Source organism: Rhea americana, unplaced genomic scaffold, assembly GCF_003343005.1.
Source record: "Rhea americana isolate MKP2758 unplaced genomic scaffold, rheAme1 scaffold_77, whole genome shotgun sequence".
Taxonomy (NCBI): domain Eukaryota; kingdom Metazoa; phylum Chordata; class Aves; order Rheiformes; family Rheidae; genus Rhea; species Rhea americana.
The window spans coordinates 2,095,514-2,115,419 of record NW_028186945.1 but is presented as its reverse complement, the minus strand read 5'-3'; the positions used below and the strand labels follow the sequence as shown (position 1 = coordinate 2,115,419).

The 19,906-nt window shown below is 35.8% G+C and overlaps 1 protein-coding gene across 3 annotated transcripts in view; it reads left to right on the top strand.

Annotated features, from left to right (window-relative positions):
- ADAMTS6 (ADAM metallopeptidase with thrombospondin type 1 motif 6) overlaps nt 1–19,906 on the top strand; it is a 155,909-nt gene that overhangs the window by 118,027 nt on the left and 17,976 nt on the right. For 2 of the 3 annotated variants that reach the window (XM_085322418.1, XM_085322417.1), the window contains exons 19-21: nt 2,536–2,699; nt 4,880–5,018; nt 14,843–14,972. In XM_085322418.1, the coding sequence (XP_085178544.1) occupies nt 2,536–2,699; nt 4,880–5,018; nt 14,843–14,972 (433 nt within the window). Of the gene's footprint in view, nt 1–2,535; nt 2,700–4,879; nt 5,019–5,641; nt 5,731–14,842; nt 14,973–19,906 lie in introns of all 3 variants that reach the window. The other variant, XM_085322419.1, reaches the window with a different exon arrangement.

Below are 19,906 nucleotides of genomic sequence, written 5' to 3'. Positions count from 1 at the left end.
CAGTTAGCAGGCTGACTCGTAACAAATATCTCACAGTTGCTAAGTGAAGATCCAGTTGTTTTGCAAGCCCTTGCCTCATGTTTAGGCTACAGCTAGACATTCGGCAACTTTATTAACTCAATCAGCACGTGTCCTCCCTCCCTTCCATCTCTGGCTCCTCATTTCTGCAGCAGCATCACTCCTTGTGTTGTGCCAGCATGAGTGCATGTTTCTGCAACTGCATAATAGATCTGTTTTTAAACTGATGTGTCCGAAAAATAACCCAGCAACAASAAAATTGCCAGTTTCTACTGCTGCTGAAAAAAATGTATGTTGAGCAAAACTGTTACCTTTCTTGAAATGAATTCGTCTGGGTTGACATCTTCGCTTACATCCTTAAGCGACAGTGTGGAGTGCTAGTTTCCCTGGGCTTCCTGCGTTCTCAAGTTCTTATAAGTGATTTGATTAGGATATTAACTTGTTTCTTCTGTCTTATATGCTAATAGCATTGTGTCACTGCTTCAACATTGTCATGTAATTATATTATTGGAATGCTGCTCACAGCTGTATGAACCTCACCTAGGCATAACAGCTGACATTGAACAGATCTATTTACACAATGCAAATGCATTTTTCTTTGGCAGGCAGACAAGTAAAAATGAACTGCTTCACTTTATACATTAGTTTGAGTATATATAGTATATAATTGATAGCATATAAGGTCAGAATGATTAATTATGTAAAAACATATATGAGAACATTTGCTCTCCTGTGTTCATTTATATGTCTCATTTGTTCTCATTTATATGTCTCAAATGTAATTCAAGAATTCATCTTGTTACTTGCTGTTAATAGAGAGTAGACATACTGAAAAGAAAACATTTGGGAATAACAGTGGTGGAATAAGAGGCACTTGAATATGTCTTGCTGGCATTGAGAGATCCTGTGACAATTCTATTCATTGAGCTAGATCTTTTGAAAGTAGAGTGGACAGAAATTTTGGCTATGTGGCAATGTGACGTCACCAATAAAACAGAATATTGGTGTTCAGCTGTAGTTATTATTACGTTATTTCGTATATCTACTTAAGACAGATAAATATTTGGAGTTCTGCTCCTTTCTTTTAATACAGTACTGCCTACAATTTATCTTGTTCACGTTTTTTGCTAGCTACTTCTCTTGTACTACACAACCCATATAGACATAAGGAATCTGAATTATTTTGCTATAGCTGAATGTGTCAGAGCTAGTTTTCTTCACCCAAAGCATATGTGCAATTCCAGAGTAAATCCAGGGAACTCAATGGAGTTAGATCTATGCTATGGAAAGAMATTCTTTTTCAGACCTTATGGTACCAATGGAAATGGTTACTAACCTGTGCTGAATGTGACTGTCACCAGAATGTTGTTGCTTCTCCAACTATCTTCTCTTTGTATAAATGCTCTCTAATCTATTTTAATAAATTTAAGCATCATTTATAGCGTCACCTATAGAAAGAGGTGTTTACTGTTTTCCTAACTATTTAAGCTAAAACATCTGCCCACAAAGATGTAGTTGAGAATAAAGCTTTATCTCAAGATATATTATTACTTATGATTGCGATGTGGATTCCATGGCCAGCAAAGTTGGAGTGTTTTGTCTCAGCAAAGACCAGATCTCCATTTAATTGCATATTTTCAGTCACCATTTTCCTTCTAAGAACACATTTTCTTTAAAGTAAATATGAATGCCAAATAATCTAGTAATCTTCTTTATTACCTTAAGTTAAGAACTCAATATCTAATTAACAGAATATTCATCTTAAGATACAAAGTCAGTTTCATATTTAGAAACTTAATCTGTTTGGTAAAATATCAAGCATACGTCCTTGAAGAAAATCTGCTTGTCCAACCTAATCGGTCAATTTACTAAGAAATTTATATTTTACCTGCAGTGCTTCTGTGGGTGAGGGCTGTAAATTAGGAATAATAAGACCTCTTTGGAGATGACATAGCTAGTATTTGCTCTCGTGGTATAAATATCTTGCATTTATGCTTTGAAAAGAAAAAAGCACAGGATAAAGGAGCAAGAGATGAATTTGACCATGTTTCAGACTCAGTCTTCCTTCTCTTTTTTTCCCTCTCAGCTTATTATCTGAGATACCTATGCTTACTTTTTCCCATACTACAAAATACATAATCTGAAGATTAGATTGGGAGCTGATTATAAATTTGACACCTGCATACATCTATGTGTATGCACATACATCTATGAACAGAATAMATTGCTGGTGGGCTCAGCTTTAGGGTTAAATACATATTGCAAATTGCATGTGGCATTCTCTTTTATTTCTTGTAGCACATGTGTGTTGAAATCTGCAAAGTATGCCTGCCCATTGAAGATTATGATAAAGGCAGTATTGTCAAACTGCATGAGGAGTATTTTGACCAGTGATAAAGAAAAGGTTTTTATGTGTGAAGTTCACATACATCTGACATATTAGTAGTTTAATTTGCAATGGCTTCTCTATTGTAAATGCTGCTTCCAATTTTTAGGTGGCTTGTATTTTTTTTTAAGCTTTAAAATCTGAAGAGGATGACTACTATATTAATGGTGCCTGGACTATTGACTGGCCAAGAAAGTTTGATGTTGCTGGAACAGCTTTCCATTACAAGAGACCAACAGATGAACCCGAGTCTTTGGAAGCCCTAGGCCCTACATCAGAAAATCTCATAGTCATGGTAAAGTTATAATTTATATATTTCTGATTATGTGCTTATATTATGAGGAAAGATGAGGCCATTAATGGAATCAAAATAGGTAGCATTTACAAAGAGCATACAACTTGCCAAGTTTGCGATTTTGCAGTAATTTTTTAATTCAACTTTCTTACCTTTCAAAATTGACAGGCAAACATTGTGATGAAAAAGGGGGGTAAAGTGAGGATGCCCCAGGAAATCTCACTGAAAGAGTTTCCTTTCTGTGTTCAGTGTGCTTCAGAATAATGGTAGCATAAACTGTAAATGGGATACGTATTGTGTCTCTGCATACTTCTGATGCATGAAAGTGTTGAGAAACAGCATATAGCAACTGCATCAGGCTGTGATGGTGATGTGTATAGAGTGCATTTTGCTTTCCTAACAGATCTGTAGATACCTGGTTTTGCACCTGGCCTATGGGTGAAGTATACCATATTTGTTACTGTACTTCTTACAAACACACCAAGAGTATGGAGAACAGATACTCAAGAGTATCATGATTTGACCTATATTAAAGTATGTTGTTTTGGCAAATGTTGCTCCTAGTGGATTGTACAGAGCATAAAAACTTAACAGAAGAAGATGGGACCAAGGTCCTTGTACCGAGTCTCTGACAAARGGCAATAGCGAGCCTACTGTTATGTGGAGGAAGAGGATAAGAACAGGTTGATACTTCTCCAGTATATTCTGTCAGCTTCCAGTTTTGSAGCTTAGGGTTTGTTTGAGCCAGATATGACACTTCTGTGTATAGAAAGATTGCTCCCTGGGTATTTACATCAACATTTTTGAACATCTGAACCTTTTTTTTTCAACTGCAGCTGCGGATAAACTAGAGAATCCATATAGAATGAGTTACATGATGATTATATGCCTTCCTCTTTTAGTCAGTGCCACTGACCTTCTTCCTAGAAGTTTTCTGCTTTTCTGTCCAATAGAGATAGGTAGATATGCCTCTGCAAAATGTAACAAACTAGAAAGGAATGAGAGGTAACTCTAAGATATATCAGATTGCTGCATCTTAACATACATGATATATAAGCAACAAAAATATTTGGTAGAGGATCAAAGACTACACTTATAAAGAGAGCAGAGTGTTGGAGAGGTGGTATGTTTAAAGACACTTCAAAACTGAGGATAACCAAAAGCTCATAGTGACTAGTGTTGCTAAAGCTGTAGTGAGAGTTAACGGTATTCATTAAAAGCTAATTCTCCTTTTCATCAAACTAATTCTGTTGGCTAATACAATAAGGGGAAATGACCTCTGTTGTTGTTAATACTATAGTCCCAAGAAGTATAAGCAAGATCAGAATACTAGGTTCACATCTACTGTGTGGGTCTTTCCTCACAAGATTTCAGTTAGGACTTAAAATCATGTTTCATTTTTGCACAGTAGTGTCTTTAACTAACATTGACCTCAGAAAATTATTCAGCTACCAAATTATTTTCCATTATTTAAGATGAGGAACGGCTGCAAGAGCTGGGCCTGTTTAGCCTGGAGAAGAGAAGACTGAGGGGGGATCTTATCAATGTGTACAAGTACCTGAAGGGAGGGTGTCAAGGAGATGGGGCTGAACTCTTTTCAGTTGTCCCGTGTGACAGGACAAGAGGCAATGGGCAGAAACTGAAGCACAGGAAGTTCCGCCTGAACGTGAGGGGGAATTTCTTCACTGTGAGAGTGACAGAGCACTGGCACAGGTTGCCCAGAGGGGTTGTGGAGTCTCCTTCTCTGGAGATACTCAAAGCCCGCCTGGATGCAACCCTGTCTAACATGCTCTAGGTGACTGCTTGAGCAGGCGGTTTGGACTAGATGATCTCCAGAGGTCCCTTCCAACCTTATCGATTCTATGATTCTATGTTAATTTCATGAAAGTCAGCTTTCTAAAATTGTTATTTCAAGAATAAAGAATTGACAGAAGTTCTGAATTTGTGGTAGTAAAAGGGGGTGGTGGTGAAGAAAGCTCACCTTATACAAAGGAAAAGTATTATTGTGTATGTTTTAAAAGTTAGTCCAGATTCTTTTGGAAATACCTGAAAGAACTATTTTGGCTTGCRTTATTACGTTTTTCTTTCTACAAGATGTAACACACACCTAGATTAAGTATCACTGTAGTTGCCTTCTGCTTGCCTGTTTTAATGGTATAACCAGTTATTTTCAACTACAGATTCTGCTACAGGAACAAAATTTGGGTATAAGGTATAAATTCAATGTTCCCATCTCTCGCACTGGCAGTGGAGACAATGAAGTTGGCTTTGCATGGAATCACTTGCCTTGGTCAGAATGTTCTGCCACTTGTGCTGGAGGTAAGACGCATACCAGGCAGTCAAGCTAAAGGGTAAACTGAATTGCAAGATACACATTACTACATAATTTTGTGGGTAACTAATTGAAAATATTTCTTTCAGATATGCTTCAGAACTTAATTTAGTGAAAGAACATTTATCACTTTGAATTTTGTTTGTTTTCAACTACATTTAATATGTGCAGATTTTTGTGTTAAATACAGTATATTTTGGCACAGTGTGTCTCTGCTGATGCTTCTCCTGAGATTCTCTTGAAGCTGGGATGTTTGCTTTTCACAGGAGCTTTCTTGATAAAGGACATCTGAAGTTTTAAGTAAGGAGATAAAAAAAACAGAAGGCAACTCTAAATAAGGGATATGTGTCTGTGTGTATGTATGTATGTATGTGTACTTCACATGATCCTTGTCAGCCCTCCTATCCTCTAGCCACCAGAGTTCAGGATGCATATTGACAGCTCTTCTGTAGGAGATGATAACAGCCGGATAATACCTCCCAGCCCATAGCAGTATCTGAGAATTGTTGCCTATTGGCAGTGGTGGGGGATTTGTAGGTTGTCCCATGTGATTTGATCATGGGTGCCTTTTGCCCACAATTTACTGTATTCCTAATCCTCCTCCCTCTAGTGGCCACCAATGCAATTCTTTACCTCTGGCTGGGAGAGCAGGACAGTTGGCTTCCTTCAAAGCCAACACCATTGCTGCTGCATGGACTGGTGAGTAGAAGTGCTGTGTGAGCAGCATCTTTCTTCTCTCTGGAGATTGAATGCATCGTCTCCCTGACATACCTCAATTGCAGAAGATCAGAGAGAGAGCTTTAAATCCACCTGAGAATTACAGCTTTCTACTGTGCAGCACAGTCAGTAGCAAGAGGAAACAACTTTTTATTTAAAGAACCTTCAATTTTTTTTTTGCAACTAGAGGTGTTTGTGTTTAGAGGCATCTTGACTCATCTTTCTACTGGATCCTGCTGTGATTGTTACGAGTTGTTTGCTGTTTAAGTACTGGCAGTTTGCTTAGCTGTGTGTAAGACAAAGAGCAATAAGGTTTCACTTCTGTGCAGCTAAACAAAGCCTTGCGAGAAATAGGGGCATGTGCTGAACTTGTTTAATATTATTATTGTTCATTTGTTGGATTCTTGTAACCACCTGTGTGTCAGACTGCTTTTTTAACTAATATTTTAACATTGGTGAGTCTAGTAGAAAAACTAAAGTTTGAGAGAAGTAGAAGGGTACAGGGGAAGTGCCCATCTCATAGCAAAAGACAGTTCTAACTTTCCAAAGCTGGCAAGTACTGCCAAGTGCTGTTTTTATGACTGCAGGCAGTTAATGATCCTTCTGAAGTCAATAGGAAAACTCCCACTGATTTAGGTAGAGATAAGATTTTGCCATGTATCTTTAATCATGCAAATCATTGTCATGTCACAGATTCAGAACGATAAAGAGAAAATGATTGGATCTAAAGGAGTAGGCTTCTGCCGAGATAAAAACGTTTGGACATAGTTAATTAACTTTTAAATAAAGACATGTGAGTCACTGACATTCACTGTCTGTGTATATTGATTACTCATTTGATTTTTTTTCTATTAAAAGGTTTTCTTAAGTAGCTTATGGTGACTAAACATGGCACTTTTTTCTCCTTTCATTCAGCTTAATGCAAGGATATACTATGGTAACTTATTAAGATCTATACTCAGAGAATAAATGTTTCATTGTAGCTGTAATTCATGTAAAAACTGTATCTGTTTTCTCCATATGAATACCTTCTATTCCCCCCAGTTTATGAAACACCTTTTACCATATGCCAAAAGAAGACACAATTCTATAAAGGAGCTGAGTCAGGGAAAAAGAAAAGGGAGACAGAGATTGTGGAGACAGACACAGTAACTAGAAAAGTTAGCTAATATAAATATGAAGTGTAAGAAATTTTAGAAATGAAGCCACTGCATGGTTTTGTTTATTTCTGTAGGATTCTTTCTGAGGTCCAGTACTGAAATTCTATTTATTTGAACACTTGTCTTTAGAAGAGAAATTTTGCTCTATATCAAAGGATAAAAGCTCAAAAATTAAAGAACTGCCCACTGAAAGGTTTGGGTTTTTTTTGTTTTTTGTTTTTAAAGTAATGAACATGTGCGAGAAATACTTGTGAGGAAATTACTTTTTATTTATGATGTTGAAAAAACAATAACATCATTTGGGTACGGATTGTAATAGATGAAAGGCATCAATGTTTCTCTGCCTCTTGCTGTAATTTGTACAGCAGACCTGTAGTGCAAAGACATTGAAGGTTAGAAAAGGTTTGAGAATACGATACTCCATCTTCATCTAAGAAAGCTGTAGATGAAGTCCAGCTAGATATACTTTTATATTAAAGCAGAGAATAGGAAGGTGAATGTAAATTCTAATGAACATACTTCACTTGTACGCATCTCTGAACATGTCTGTGTTCTGATGTTATGTCTTTTTGTCTAGGTGTACATGTTAACTTAAAAAGCTGTCTTAGCAACATAAAAAAGTTACCTGGAAATGACAGATTCAAGGGTAGCTGTGAAATTGTATGTTGTTTACTGTGGCTGTGGCTGCTCTATGAAACAGGAACCAGTTGGCCTCCCCTCCTGAGGCTGCATTACAGGCTACCTCATGTCCACATCCACACTATTTAGGCCACCCCCCCCATATCAGACTGACTATATTGCACATAGCATTTGACCAGGTCTATGACTCTTAAAGCACAGTTATTTTTTGCTTTAAGCAAATAATACAAGCATGTTATTTGCTTATATACTTTGTGATTCAAAGAAGTTAAAATGTGTTAGGAGTGTTGTTACAGCCTGCCAGAGTGACGTTTCTGTGTTGTGAACTTGAGGATATGTGTTGAATGTCATGAAGTGGAGCACATGGTTTCATTCGTTTTTAGTATCTTGCTGGACCTGCCTGTCTCTTAGTATCTGTTCTTAGGATTCGAAACGCAGAATTGCAGCTTGTCTTTTTGTACACCAGAACAAGCATTTTCTGTGTGGAAAAACTTATCTTTAAAATAAAAATTCATTCTACCTGAGCTAGTTCTTCATCTCTGGGAACACTGTTGTAGCACTAAACTACAGATGTTCTCCGTAATAACTTTGGGTTTTTTTTCCTTTAATTTCATCGATAACTGTTCTACTCTGAGTAAAGAGTTTTAGAAAGGGAAAGTTATTACTATCTCGTTTAAGTATTTCCAGAGTTGATACAAATTAAATCTCAGCCTTTACCATAGATTCATTATCTAGTAAAGAAAAAGTGCATTATTTTTTATATAATACTATGTAGTCATATTTGAAGGGGAAATCTTTGTAAAAATACATTCCTGCTCAGAGCTGTGCGACAGATGTACTGAATTAGGGAACAATTATTTCAAGTACCAGTGCTATTCAAAGCCTCTGTTAGACCTGCTTGCAAATTTTTGTGTTTCAACTATGTTTTTTTTATACTGTAGGGCTCTGTGAAATCGTGGTAGATTTGAACAAGACTACAGGAAAACAATACCAAAAATGCAGCACAATATATATAAAGGGAAGGAAGTGAGGGGAAGTTTCCCCTTTCCTAAGGAGAAACTTGAATGCTGAGAAATAGGAAATAATAAAATGAAGGTTGGAAGGAGAGGAAGAAAGTACTGAAAGAGAAAAGGGCAATATATATTACTTAGAGATCACTGAATTATAGTTTTATTCTCATGCCTGTCTTTCCTTGTATCTTGTAGCTTTCCAAGGGCAAGCATCTGACTTCGTTCAGAAACACGAGTATTCTTAATAAGAAAGTGAGCTGCTAATTTGTTGTTTAAAAAAATCCAAGAACTAAAGGAAAAAATCGATTTGTATAGCTTTACTTTTGTAGACGTTAAAAATAAACTACAGTAAGTACACGTCCGTTGTGTTTCTTTTGTATCCCATTCCTAATAAAGGTCTAAGATGAAAGCCTTATTATCTGGAATTTACCAGGTATCCCAAGGATTGGTCTTAATTTTCGTTCCATTAGAGTTCATCTCCAGATGAGTTAAATATCTTAGGTATTTGTGTGGTTTTTTGAAATATTCAGTCAGTGTATTATTAAAAGTAATTTGATTGCTGTTCATTTTCCTTTGCTGATCACTGTTGTACCAATGGTGCCTACTGTGTTTTTCTTTCATGCCCTCAGATGAATTATAATACTGTCTTTGGACAAATAAAACATACTTGTCTTCATCAAGTAAAATGTAAGTTTGGCTCTGTGATGAATATCTTGTGATCTGATGAGTGAGCTCAGAAAGTATGTCTGGRTTAACCAGCATGCACTAGTTTTAGTGATGCAAGACTTGCTATGTATTGGTACTGGCATCTTCATAATTAATTGCTGCAATTGCAAAACAAAATTTTTGGGGGTTGCTTTTAAAAATAGAGCATTTACATGACTGCAATTTTAATTTAAGAATAAAATGTGCTCCATGTAATTTTAAATTTGGCTGCTGAAAGTCTTGTAGACTATTTATGAATTGAAATYTGTAAAACATGTCAGATCTCTAGGGAATATGGTCATCAAACCACTGGAGTTTTGTTTTCTATTAGGATTGCATTGACCAGTCATGAGGACATTTTATGTCTTTTATTATAAACTATAAATCTGTAGATTTGAAAGCAGAGTATTTCTCTATTATTGCTTGTAATTTTTCCCTGAAGAGCTTAAATGAGCTTGTTTAGCTGTGCTTTTTAGATTATTTTCAGAGACCATATACTCAGAAGAGTTGATAATTTAGAAAGATATTTTCAAGGCCCACAGGGCTTAACTAAGTTGTACCTGTTCTCTGGGTAAAAATGGTGCTGCTAGTTTTTCTCCATTTATTTTTTGTGTTTTGAAGTTAGAATCTGAATTTTGTTTACATAATATTAAGTAACGCTGTAATTAGACAGCACTAATTTAATGTTTACTTAGTCCATGCTTTACGTTTCTTATATGACAAAGCACATACTGTATGGCAAAGTGCTGTAGAACATTTTAAAACTGAGACAGCATGTCCAACTGACATGGATTAAAGAATCGAATCTTCGCTTTGTGAATGAATAGTGGTAAATGCTGTCTTAAGGGTGATACACTACCTGACCTGCATTCAATAAATATCATGGCTGGTATAAATTTTTTTTGAAAACTGAGCACAATATTACTGTGTGTTCATAGTATTTCAGAGTATTTTCTTATTGCATAGCTCTTCAGAAATGAATTTCCTGAGGTTGCCAGGTTTTAGCCAAAGCCTGGAAAGAAACGCCTATGATGTCAGTACAAATTTTAGTGAAATCATAATATCTGAAATATTCTGTAAATATAGTTGATAGAATGGCATGCATTATTAAAATGTGTAATTCTAAAGTATGCATAAATTATTTTAAGCAATTACATTTGAATGAAACTTAATTATGAGAGCAATGTATTATTATATCAGTAACCAAGAGAATTAAGACAGTTTGTCGTGGAAAGGATAAATAATTATTCATCAGTTAGAGCTGAACATAAATTCTCTGTCAAGTAGCAGCACCGTGTTACTGGCAGTGTTTGGCTTGACTCTTTCTAAATACTGTTTTTCCTTGTGGTGAAGTATGAGTAGGAAATGCAAAGAAAAACCTCTTCTACTCAGGTGACATGCTCGTCATATCTTAGTTATCTTAATTGCCGTAATTTAATTATTATCTCATCTGATGCCTCTACCTTAAAATTGTAATATTTACATAGGTAATAGGATTTCAAGTGAATCATCTTGTCATAGCTTCCAAGGCATTTAGATCTCCTTTTTATTTCTCAGGAATCAAAGGATGAGATTAAAGACAAGAGGAGCCTGACTTAGTAAAGATTTGTCTCCCCTCTTCTTACAGTGATTTATAGGTTTTTCTCTACTAAAATAGTAGTAGAAGAATTGAAGTAAATTGTGTCTCACTGCATATATGTGCATATATAGAGAGCTAGATAAATTGTAGTACTGATTTGAAATTTTGATGAAAAGCATAGCTGAAGATTTATTAATAGAAAATTAGAAATTAAATTAGAATTTAATGAGAAATGGGGTAACATATGACATGATAGGTCATGTGTGACTAGCCAGCTATCTAATTTTATTACGTATTTTCTAGACTAAGGAAATGTGATAATTTATTCAACTAGACTTCAGTAAAGTGCTTATTACCTACACCTAATGAAAAATTAAATAAGATTAGTAGACTAGAGGCACTTTTAAAATGTGTATTATTGGACCAAAAGTCAGTGTTAGGAATCCCCTTATAGATCTGTCATGTGACTCATAAGAYTTCAGGCTTTTTTGTTCTGATTGTAGCATAAGAAAATAGCTACAATGAAATTTGCTGATAATGCAGTGCTAGGAGACATTTAGGGAAGGAGTGGGGTATTATTCTGCAGTCATGATAAAGACAAACATGATCTTAGGATGTATTTCTTTGAGAGTTTTAATGACACTGCCTAAGGCACTAGTAAAATCTCTCTGCAAGGACAGTTTGTATAGTAGCTATAATAAGCATGAACATGTACACAGAAGTGTTGTGAGGATGATCAAGGAATTTGCATTTCTAGCTTCCATGCAGAAACTGCAAGAATTGGCTTGATTAGCAAAGCAGAGTTATTTAAACTGAAAGAATGTGTTGACTTAAGAACATTATATTATATAAATATATTTATATTTATATATTATATAAATTATAGCATATTATATATGCTATAAATTGTGCATTAATATATCTCAAATGGAGATTAGAATACTTCCAGTAGCCAAAGTTGTGAAGGTCAGAGATGAAAAATGCACCTGGGGTTAAGATGGAGTTTGATCAGTTTGTGAAGGGGTTATATAGAGTGGTTCCCTGTGGTAGAAAGGTGCCGGGTTTTGTTGCATGTTCTTATATTCCAAGTTTATTTAATTGCTAATGTGTTGTAGGATCTCACTGAATTTAAGCTTTATGTCATGTTTTGTAATAAAATACTAGGTACCGGGAATGCTGTGAATAGAATATCTCGGTGTGAGATTGTGATGTCCTTTATTACCTAATGAATGAATATATGAAAGAGATTATCTGTGTATTAACACAGAAACTGTGGAGGACATGTCCTCCAGGCCCTTCTGGGGCCCATATACTAAAAATTTGAGTTGTATGTCAATTTCCATTGGACTAACTACTAGCAAAATACATTTTTCGAACATGTAAAGCACATAAATTGAAAACTTGCAAGAAGTAGAGGTTAAATATTGTTCGGTAATGGTATTTTCTTTTTAGTTTGTCTATGTATATTTGTGTATGTTAGATTCAATCAGAAAACACATCTGTATACTGTGTTAGTATTACCTACAACTGTCTAATGTGACATCCAGATACATGCGTAAAGATAAAACAAATGGATATACTCATTGGTTTACCTGGCTTAATTGTAGGACATATACTTCATGTTAATCAATACATTTTTCATAATAAATCTTACTTTAAAATGTTCACGGATATCCTGAGATGTCAGACATTTGTGAAATGATTTACAGCCTGTTCTAAAGTGCCTGCTTTGGGAAAATTATATGTTGCTGTAAGCAAAAAAAAAAAAAAAAGAAGATATATCTCCCCAGTAACAGAGCTGGGACTCTGAATTTAGATACTTCAGAGGAGTCAAGACTCCAGCATTAGATACTTTTGGTCTTGATGTTGTTAATGGAGGACACATCATTTTGAGGGTTGACACAATGCCCTCACATGCTAAACAGGGATCTGCCATAAATGGTATGTTGAGCGATCTCCTCTCCTTTCAGGAACATACAATACACATCTGAGATGGGGCCACACAAGAAGCATTTTTATGTACGTAGGATCCAGACTATTGAGTTTTCCTGAGACCCAGTGTTTTAACAAGGCTTACTCTATGTAGGGGGTGATACTTTGCAGGATGCTCTGGTAATTATAACATACTTGTCCATACCTGCAGTTCCCTGTTTCAGTTTGAAGAGATTTATAATGGAAATGCATTACGAGAAGAATACCCTGTGTGCTGTAGAATAGTTGAGAAAACTAGGAGGGTAGGGAAGGTGAAGATCTTCTAACAAAACTGTTCTGAGCCACAGTGCAACCACGGATGCGAGATTCATGGAGCCAGAGGAAAGAAAATAAAAAAGGGATTTAATCTGTAAYACATATGTAAAACATAGCACAGGCAGCTATGGTTTTTGGTCCTTGCTCTCAAGATGGTTTGTACCTTTTACATTAGACTGTAATTGCATTAAAAATCAAAATAATCTACAGACTAGCAACAACAGTCTTGTCATTTTAGCTGACTAAATTAACCACTGGGTTAGTCACTGAAGTTACTGTATTCTCAGGGGAAGTAGGAATCCATCAGACTTGAGAAAGGATCAAACCTACTGCTTGTGTATCTGCAACATCTAAGAGGGTTCTTCAAGACTGTCATGCAAATGGGGGTTGCCATTTCCCTATGTTCTCAGCACTGAACATCAAAGGGACATTTTACTTTACTCACTCTTGGGAGTGAAATAGCTGACTTCCATATAGGTCTCAATTTAGGAACCACACAATAGGAGATTTGATTCTTGCCCTTAATGACTAACAGTGGAAACAACCAATAGGTAAGTTGCTTAGCTAGTTTAAAAAAAACAAAAACAAAAAGACTAAGAATGTCACRTATTTTTTAAAGTGGGATGTTTAGTGTCTGAAAATATATAATTAATTTTATTACTGCAAATGTCTGTCTCCTGTAAAACTTGTCTTAAATGAAGAGAGAGCTGTAAAATGAAGCTGGCTGATATTTTAAGCCAAGATGTTTTAATTCCTATGTGTTTGTATGCATTTCACAATTTGGAAGAAGTTAAAAAAATTGCTTCTGTTTTTAAGAAAACAGCCCTGTTTAGGGCTTTTTGCAACCTTTATATTATAAAATAATCCCATTGTTTCAATATTATGACTACTCATATTCAATAATGTGTATGAATTGCAGATCCAAAGTCTTGATATCCCAGCAAACATCACACAGCTTGCTCTAAAAACAGAGGAGGCCATGTGTACCATGTTTACAACAATACTCTGAGCTGCTCTGTTGTCATATCAGTGTTTTTTTAACACCTTTCTTTACATCCTGTTTTTTAAATTGAAAAATCTATTTGAAGTGTTAACTTAAAATATTGCCATGACTGTGATTTTTTGCTGTGCTTTGGGAATTATAATCAATTCTGAACTGCCTGTTGATGGTTAAATAATGAAAGAGGAGCTGGGAGTGCCAGACATAATGAGCATCCACAGAGAAAAGCTGCATCTTTCAAAATGAATAATACTTATGTTATTTTAATGAAGAAAATGTTTATAGGATGACATGTATAAACATGCAAGACTGAATCCCAGTATTTCTGTTTTGTATTATACCAGGGCATATAAACAATAATTTTTCATTGAAGTGTGAACACATTCTATTTGGTGATATTGTCTTTGGAAAGTGAAATGCCTTTTACTAGGAGAGGAGGATAGACGGAAAATGAGTTTTGTGCAAAATACAAATAAAATCAATCTATTTGTAAATCTGTAAATATATTCTCTTTGTTTTAGGAAACAACAGCAGTTTCAAGTCCTCTCTCAGTGGAGTGGCCTAAAATTGAAAGAAAATGAAAAATTTTGTGTGGTCAGGGGACATTCAGTCAGTTCAGGCAATTCAAATGCCAAGAGCATTCAGCCAGTTAAAATTGGATAGTAGGATTAATTATCAATTGGTGAAAAACGCTTTTAGTCAATAAGTAGAAGAGTAAGAATTACTAATTAATGGTGTTTAATTTCATCTCAAGGTGTGCAGAAACAAGAGGTGGTATGTAAAAGGCTGGATGACAGCTCCCTTGTGCAGAACAATTACTGTGATCCCGACAGTAAGCCTCCAGAAAACCAAAGAGCCTGCAACACTGAGCCTTGTCCACCTGAGTAAGTTATTAATTACTAAGATAGGCATCTATTTCACATGGATAGAAAAGTCTATAATATGTAATACATACTGTTGACCAAATGTGGTATAAAATTTTGATTTAACGTTAGGGTCTAGTCTTATCAGATAGGATATATGTTTTGGTTTTGGTTATGGTTTCTTATTCCTCTGGAATCAGTTGTGGAAGATTGGTTGTAACCTAGAAGAGGCCTGATTTGATTGAGAGAGCAGTGTTGTTCGAACTACAGAAAAAAATCAAGGTGGTCACTGTAAGTAAAAGGATAATCCCAAAGCAGTTTTTTAGAATGGAAGTGTCAAGTGTGGTGAACAGAACTGGAGGCCATTCCTGAGGCACTAATGACAGAAGAATCTTGAGGTGAGGGGAGACTATGTACATTCCCATTCCCATAGATGCTTACATTACATACTAAAGATTTGCCATATTTTTAAGATGCATTACCTTAAAACTTGGATTGACATTTTCAGATGGGAAATAGTAAACATAGAGATTGCTGGTAGGCCAAACCATCTACTGACGGCAGTTTCGTGAAACAACTTTCTCTCCTGGATGCTCAGTGGTGTTCAAAAATGCTGTGTGCCTTTAGGATTAGGGGCATAATTGCTTAAGTGGTTTTGGTTTTATTTTTAAAGATAGCTGTATGTTATATATTGAAAAGATAATGAGAAACACAGCAGCTCATTTGTTTGAAAATGAAATTTGGGAAAGACATATACCATAACTTAATCTTACACCATAGCTTAATCTTACTACAAACTGTTTAGAAAGAGCTGTGATATTTTGTACAGGAAAATAATTTCATCACATGTGCAACGGCTCATTCTTGTGCTTTAAGACAATTAAAACTTCCAGGAAAAAAGTGAAAGAGATGGTAATGATTTATTGATTCACTGGTCTGTTTAAGTTGGGTGATAATCTGTACCTATATTTTAATATGGCATGAAAATGGTTAATATTGAGCAAGTATAAATACAATACAGTAAAGACACACTGCAGTCTCTTTTAAATATCTTTATGCTACCGTTCTACAGTTTCTAAAAGGATACGAAGAGAAATAAGACAAGACTTTAATGCCTTAAAGTCCAAGAAATCTTTGAGATCAGTGTCCTTCTAAGGTAGCAACTGCTTCCCCGGACCTGGTGAGAGGTTGCATGATGTCAGAGTAGTTTCTTCTACACTTATTCCCCCATGTCATATACGATATTCAGTCGACATTAGGTAAAGGGAAGTGAAGCCATTACAGTGCTCTAAGCTAAAGTGTATTTGAATGTGAATATGCTATCCTCACAGAAGAATCTAAATCATTGTCCCCACAGTCTGTGCATACCTGTGTGCTTGTGGATTCTGTTGGGATGATGCTGCTTGTCATGGCTGTATCTGCACTGACTACATTTTCTCACCCTGTAACTAAGAACAGAACATGGCAAGTGATCATGTTCAGTCAGTACCTTTTTACTAAACACATCCCTATCCCTTTCCTTGTGTGAATTAATTACTAACGAATTAGCAAATTAGCACTTCTTAAATTAATCTTAACATTGTTATTCTAACATAATTTTTTTGGTTTTTGCAATTACATCATTAAAAACCAAAAACAAAGCAAGACACTTTTTTTTTTGGATTCTCTATCCACTGCAGCAGGAACATTGATGAATATAGTGAAACTCAAGTCATCAAAATTCAGGGAGTTTCCTTCATTTGGCTGTACTACTTCTAGAGCTGGGTAGCAAGTACTAGTAAGCACCTGCTTTGAATATATCAAAGCAGGTCAGTCCGCATCTCCATTCTGATACTCCCCATAGGGTGAATACAAAGTGCCAGACACCTGAGGAGGGATTCTTGATTCATAATCCTGTAAGTAGTCCAGAAGGAAGCTGTTCAGATACCATCTTTTGAGATAACTCCCCAAACATGTTAGACTTTTTTTGCTGGAAGATTTATTTATCAGTAAGGCTTTCTCTTTAAACACAGTGGCCAAATACTTCTTTTCTTTAATTAACACAGTTGTGTTTTCCCTGTGGTGGTTACCAAAAATGCGAAGTCTCGCATTTCTTCTTCTTACTGAATGCCAGTAACGTTATACTTTAGGCACCTGAACAGAAGCAAAGACTGTATTAAATTACATTGCAGTAATAACTCATGAAATTCCAGATTTCATGAAAAAGTATTGGTAACTGTCTCTGGCTCCTTGGATTGCTTTATGATTCTTTTTGTAAAAGATGTATAATACTGTATTGTGACACAGTAGAAACATAGAAGGTTCCTGAGAAGGTACTTAAGCAAATGACGGTACCAACTCAAAGATCAACACTTCAGCATCTCCAAAGCTCTAAAGAGACTTTTATCCTCCCTACCATGGTAAAAGTGTAAGCTTCATGCAAAAGAATAAAAAAATTAAACTGTTGAGGGAGTATGACAGATCGATTGGCATCTCTCTGCCTCACTAGGCTCAAAATTGCCAGAGAAAAATTACAGCATTGATTCAGGTTCCTACCACAGTATGTTCCGTAATACACAAAAGCATAGCAGCACATCTTCTTTGACAGAGATTTCATAAAATGACAGATCTTAGGAGGCAAATCCCAAGCATATCTATAAGAACAGCCATGATGACTGATACGCCTGATGTTTTCTGGCATGTGGCAGCATGCAATAGCATGCTAGACTCAGCTTAGTATTTGCAGGGATGATTCAGGTCAATGTATCTAATCAACATATGAGATACTGAAGACCAAATGTGCCACATAGGATCTGGTACTTAAAAATCCCATCCATACTCATTGAAGATAAAATATGCATGGATGTCATTGATGAGCCTTTAGGGGAAATTCCCACCCTTTCCTTCTTCTGACGTATCCATTTGCTTGTGAGTTCAAACTGTTAGGTAAGTTTCAGTGCAGCCTACAAAGCAAGTGTCGTGGCTGTAAAACTAAGTGGGAACTTCTGTTTTCCTGACCCTGAGCCAGGAGACATTGTTGTCACAGTTCCACTGATTAGCCTTGTCCACTCTAGTTAGTGGGTGATGCCAGTGTTTTTGGTTATCTTCTTCTGCCAGACCCTTTCAACTTSGTGTTGGCTTTTTTTGTTCCATCACAATTCCCTTCGTTATACCTGACTGCTACTCAGTTTAATTTGCTTGTATTTCAGAATTCTTTTATTCAAAACACAGTAGTTATAACAACAGCATACTGTTAGGTATGTCCATAAGAATGTGGCAAAATAAAACTTATCTAACAGTCACATTAAATGTAATCAGAAGCCATAGACAAGTTGAAACAATGAATCCTACTAGCATTTCGCCTGCTCTAAGGCAAAAGAGTAGAAGGTAAGAATTTTGCTGTGGACCTACTTGCTGGATATTACAATAAATAATGGAACAGTGTTTGCTGTAACATAATCATCTGTGTGTCTGGGAATTAAGTGTTGTCTGTATTGTGGATGTTAGATGAGAGAGGATAGTATATGTAGGAAGGAAGGAAGGAGTCCTTAATGTTTCAGTCTTGGTTATATTACTTTATGTTAATTGACAGAACGTGGTTCCAGTTATGAGATTTGGCTTCATTTGGCTTGAATGTAGCTTAACCTTAAGTGCTTAACGTTGTATAGAGTAGGCAGCATCTGGCTAGAGTAGAGGTATAATGAAAACATTGTATATCCCAAAGAATGCCTTATGCTAAGCGGAGGAAGGAGTGCTTCAGTTTGTGATTGAGGAGTTAACTCTGCACCTGTACTCAGCACTTTCCTTCGTACTTGTTTTCTTCTATTACATATTAATACTTTTTTGTCTTGCAAATTACGTGACAACAGAGCTGTAGTGATATCCCACCTCACTGGGTACCCTCCATAGACAAAAGCAGCTTGATGATGGAATTCTCTCTTAATTTTTTTTTTAATCAAATGAGATTAATACAAGGCTTCTGGGACAGGCAACCTGTATCACTCCAGATAGCTTCCTAGCACTGCTGCCCTCCCTGTCCTTCATTTAACACTTTCCTCAATGCATACTTTTTCCTTCCTACCTTTGATATGGAGCCCTGCAAAACCAAAGAAGCTATTACTATAAGATATGATAAAAACATACATTTATATTGATATAACTGTGTGAAGAGATATTTCCACTGAACTGAACTGCATTAGCCTTTCATCATTAAAAAAAGCAAAATTTGAACTTCATAGCCAGTTGAACAGCTGTTTTAATCTCCTCTACAGCAACACTTAAGTAATCTAAATATACTGCGCATCTCTTCATTTTTATCATCTACACACAAACACTTGGAAGTTCCCTCTAGCTATCCTGCAATAATGTAAATCGTTTGTGTCAAGGTYATTTTTATATGATGGATTCCATTTTACTAGTGTTTGCATTTCTTACTCTAAAACATAAGAGTGGTTTGCATTTCTATATTGCATTTTATACAAAAATTTATACATGTTTCATAACCAGACGAAAATCTTGGAAAACCCAATTTTCAGAATAAATTTATTGCAAGTGGAAAAACGGCACCCACTGTGATGATACTAGAGAGGGAAGCATCTTGGCTTTTAACCTATGCTTTAATCTGCTGTAGTAGTTCCCAAACATTTCCAGCTGCAACCCACTTCTAGATGGATAATTTCATGTGACTCCAGTGCAAATCCACTTAAATGATTGAATTTTTTTTCAGGCTCAGCACTCAACTACTATAGGCTAGGTTGGAAACCGTTGCTCTGAAAAATACAAAGTACTTTTTTATTGGAAGATATTACTGCAGTAAGGTATAAATCAAAATGTACCATTGAAAAGGTCCGTGAATTTCTATTTTATTTCACTATAACTTTTGTGTATTGTTAACATTGATTCAGGTTTAGTAATTTAAACTATTTGAATTCTTGGTGTGTGTAATTATGTTCTTCACTTCCAAAATACATTAACTG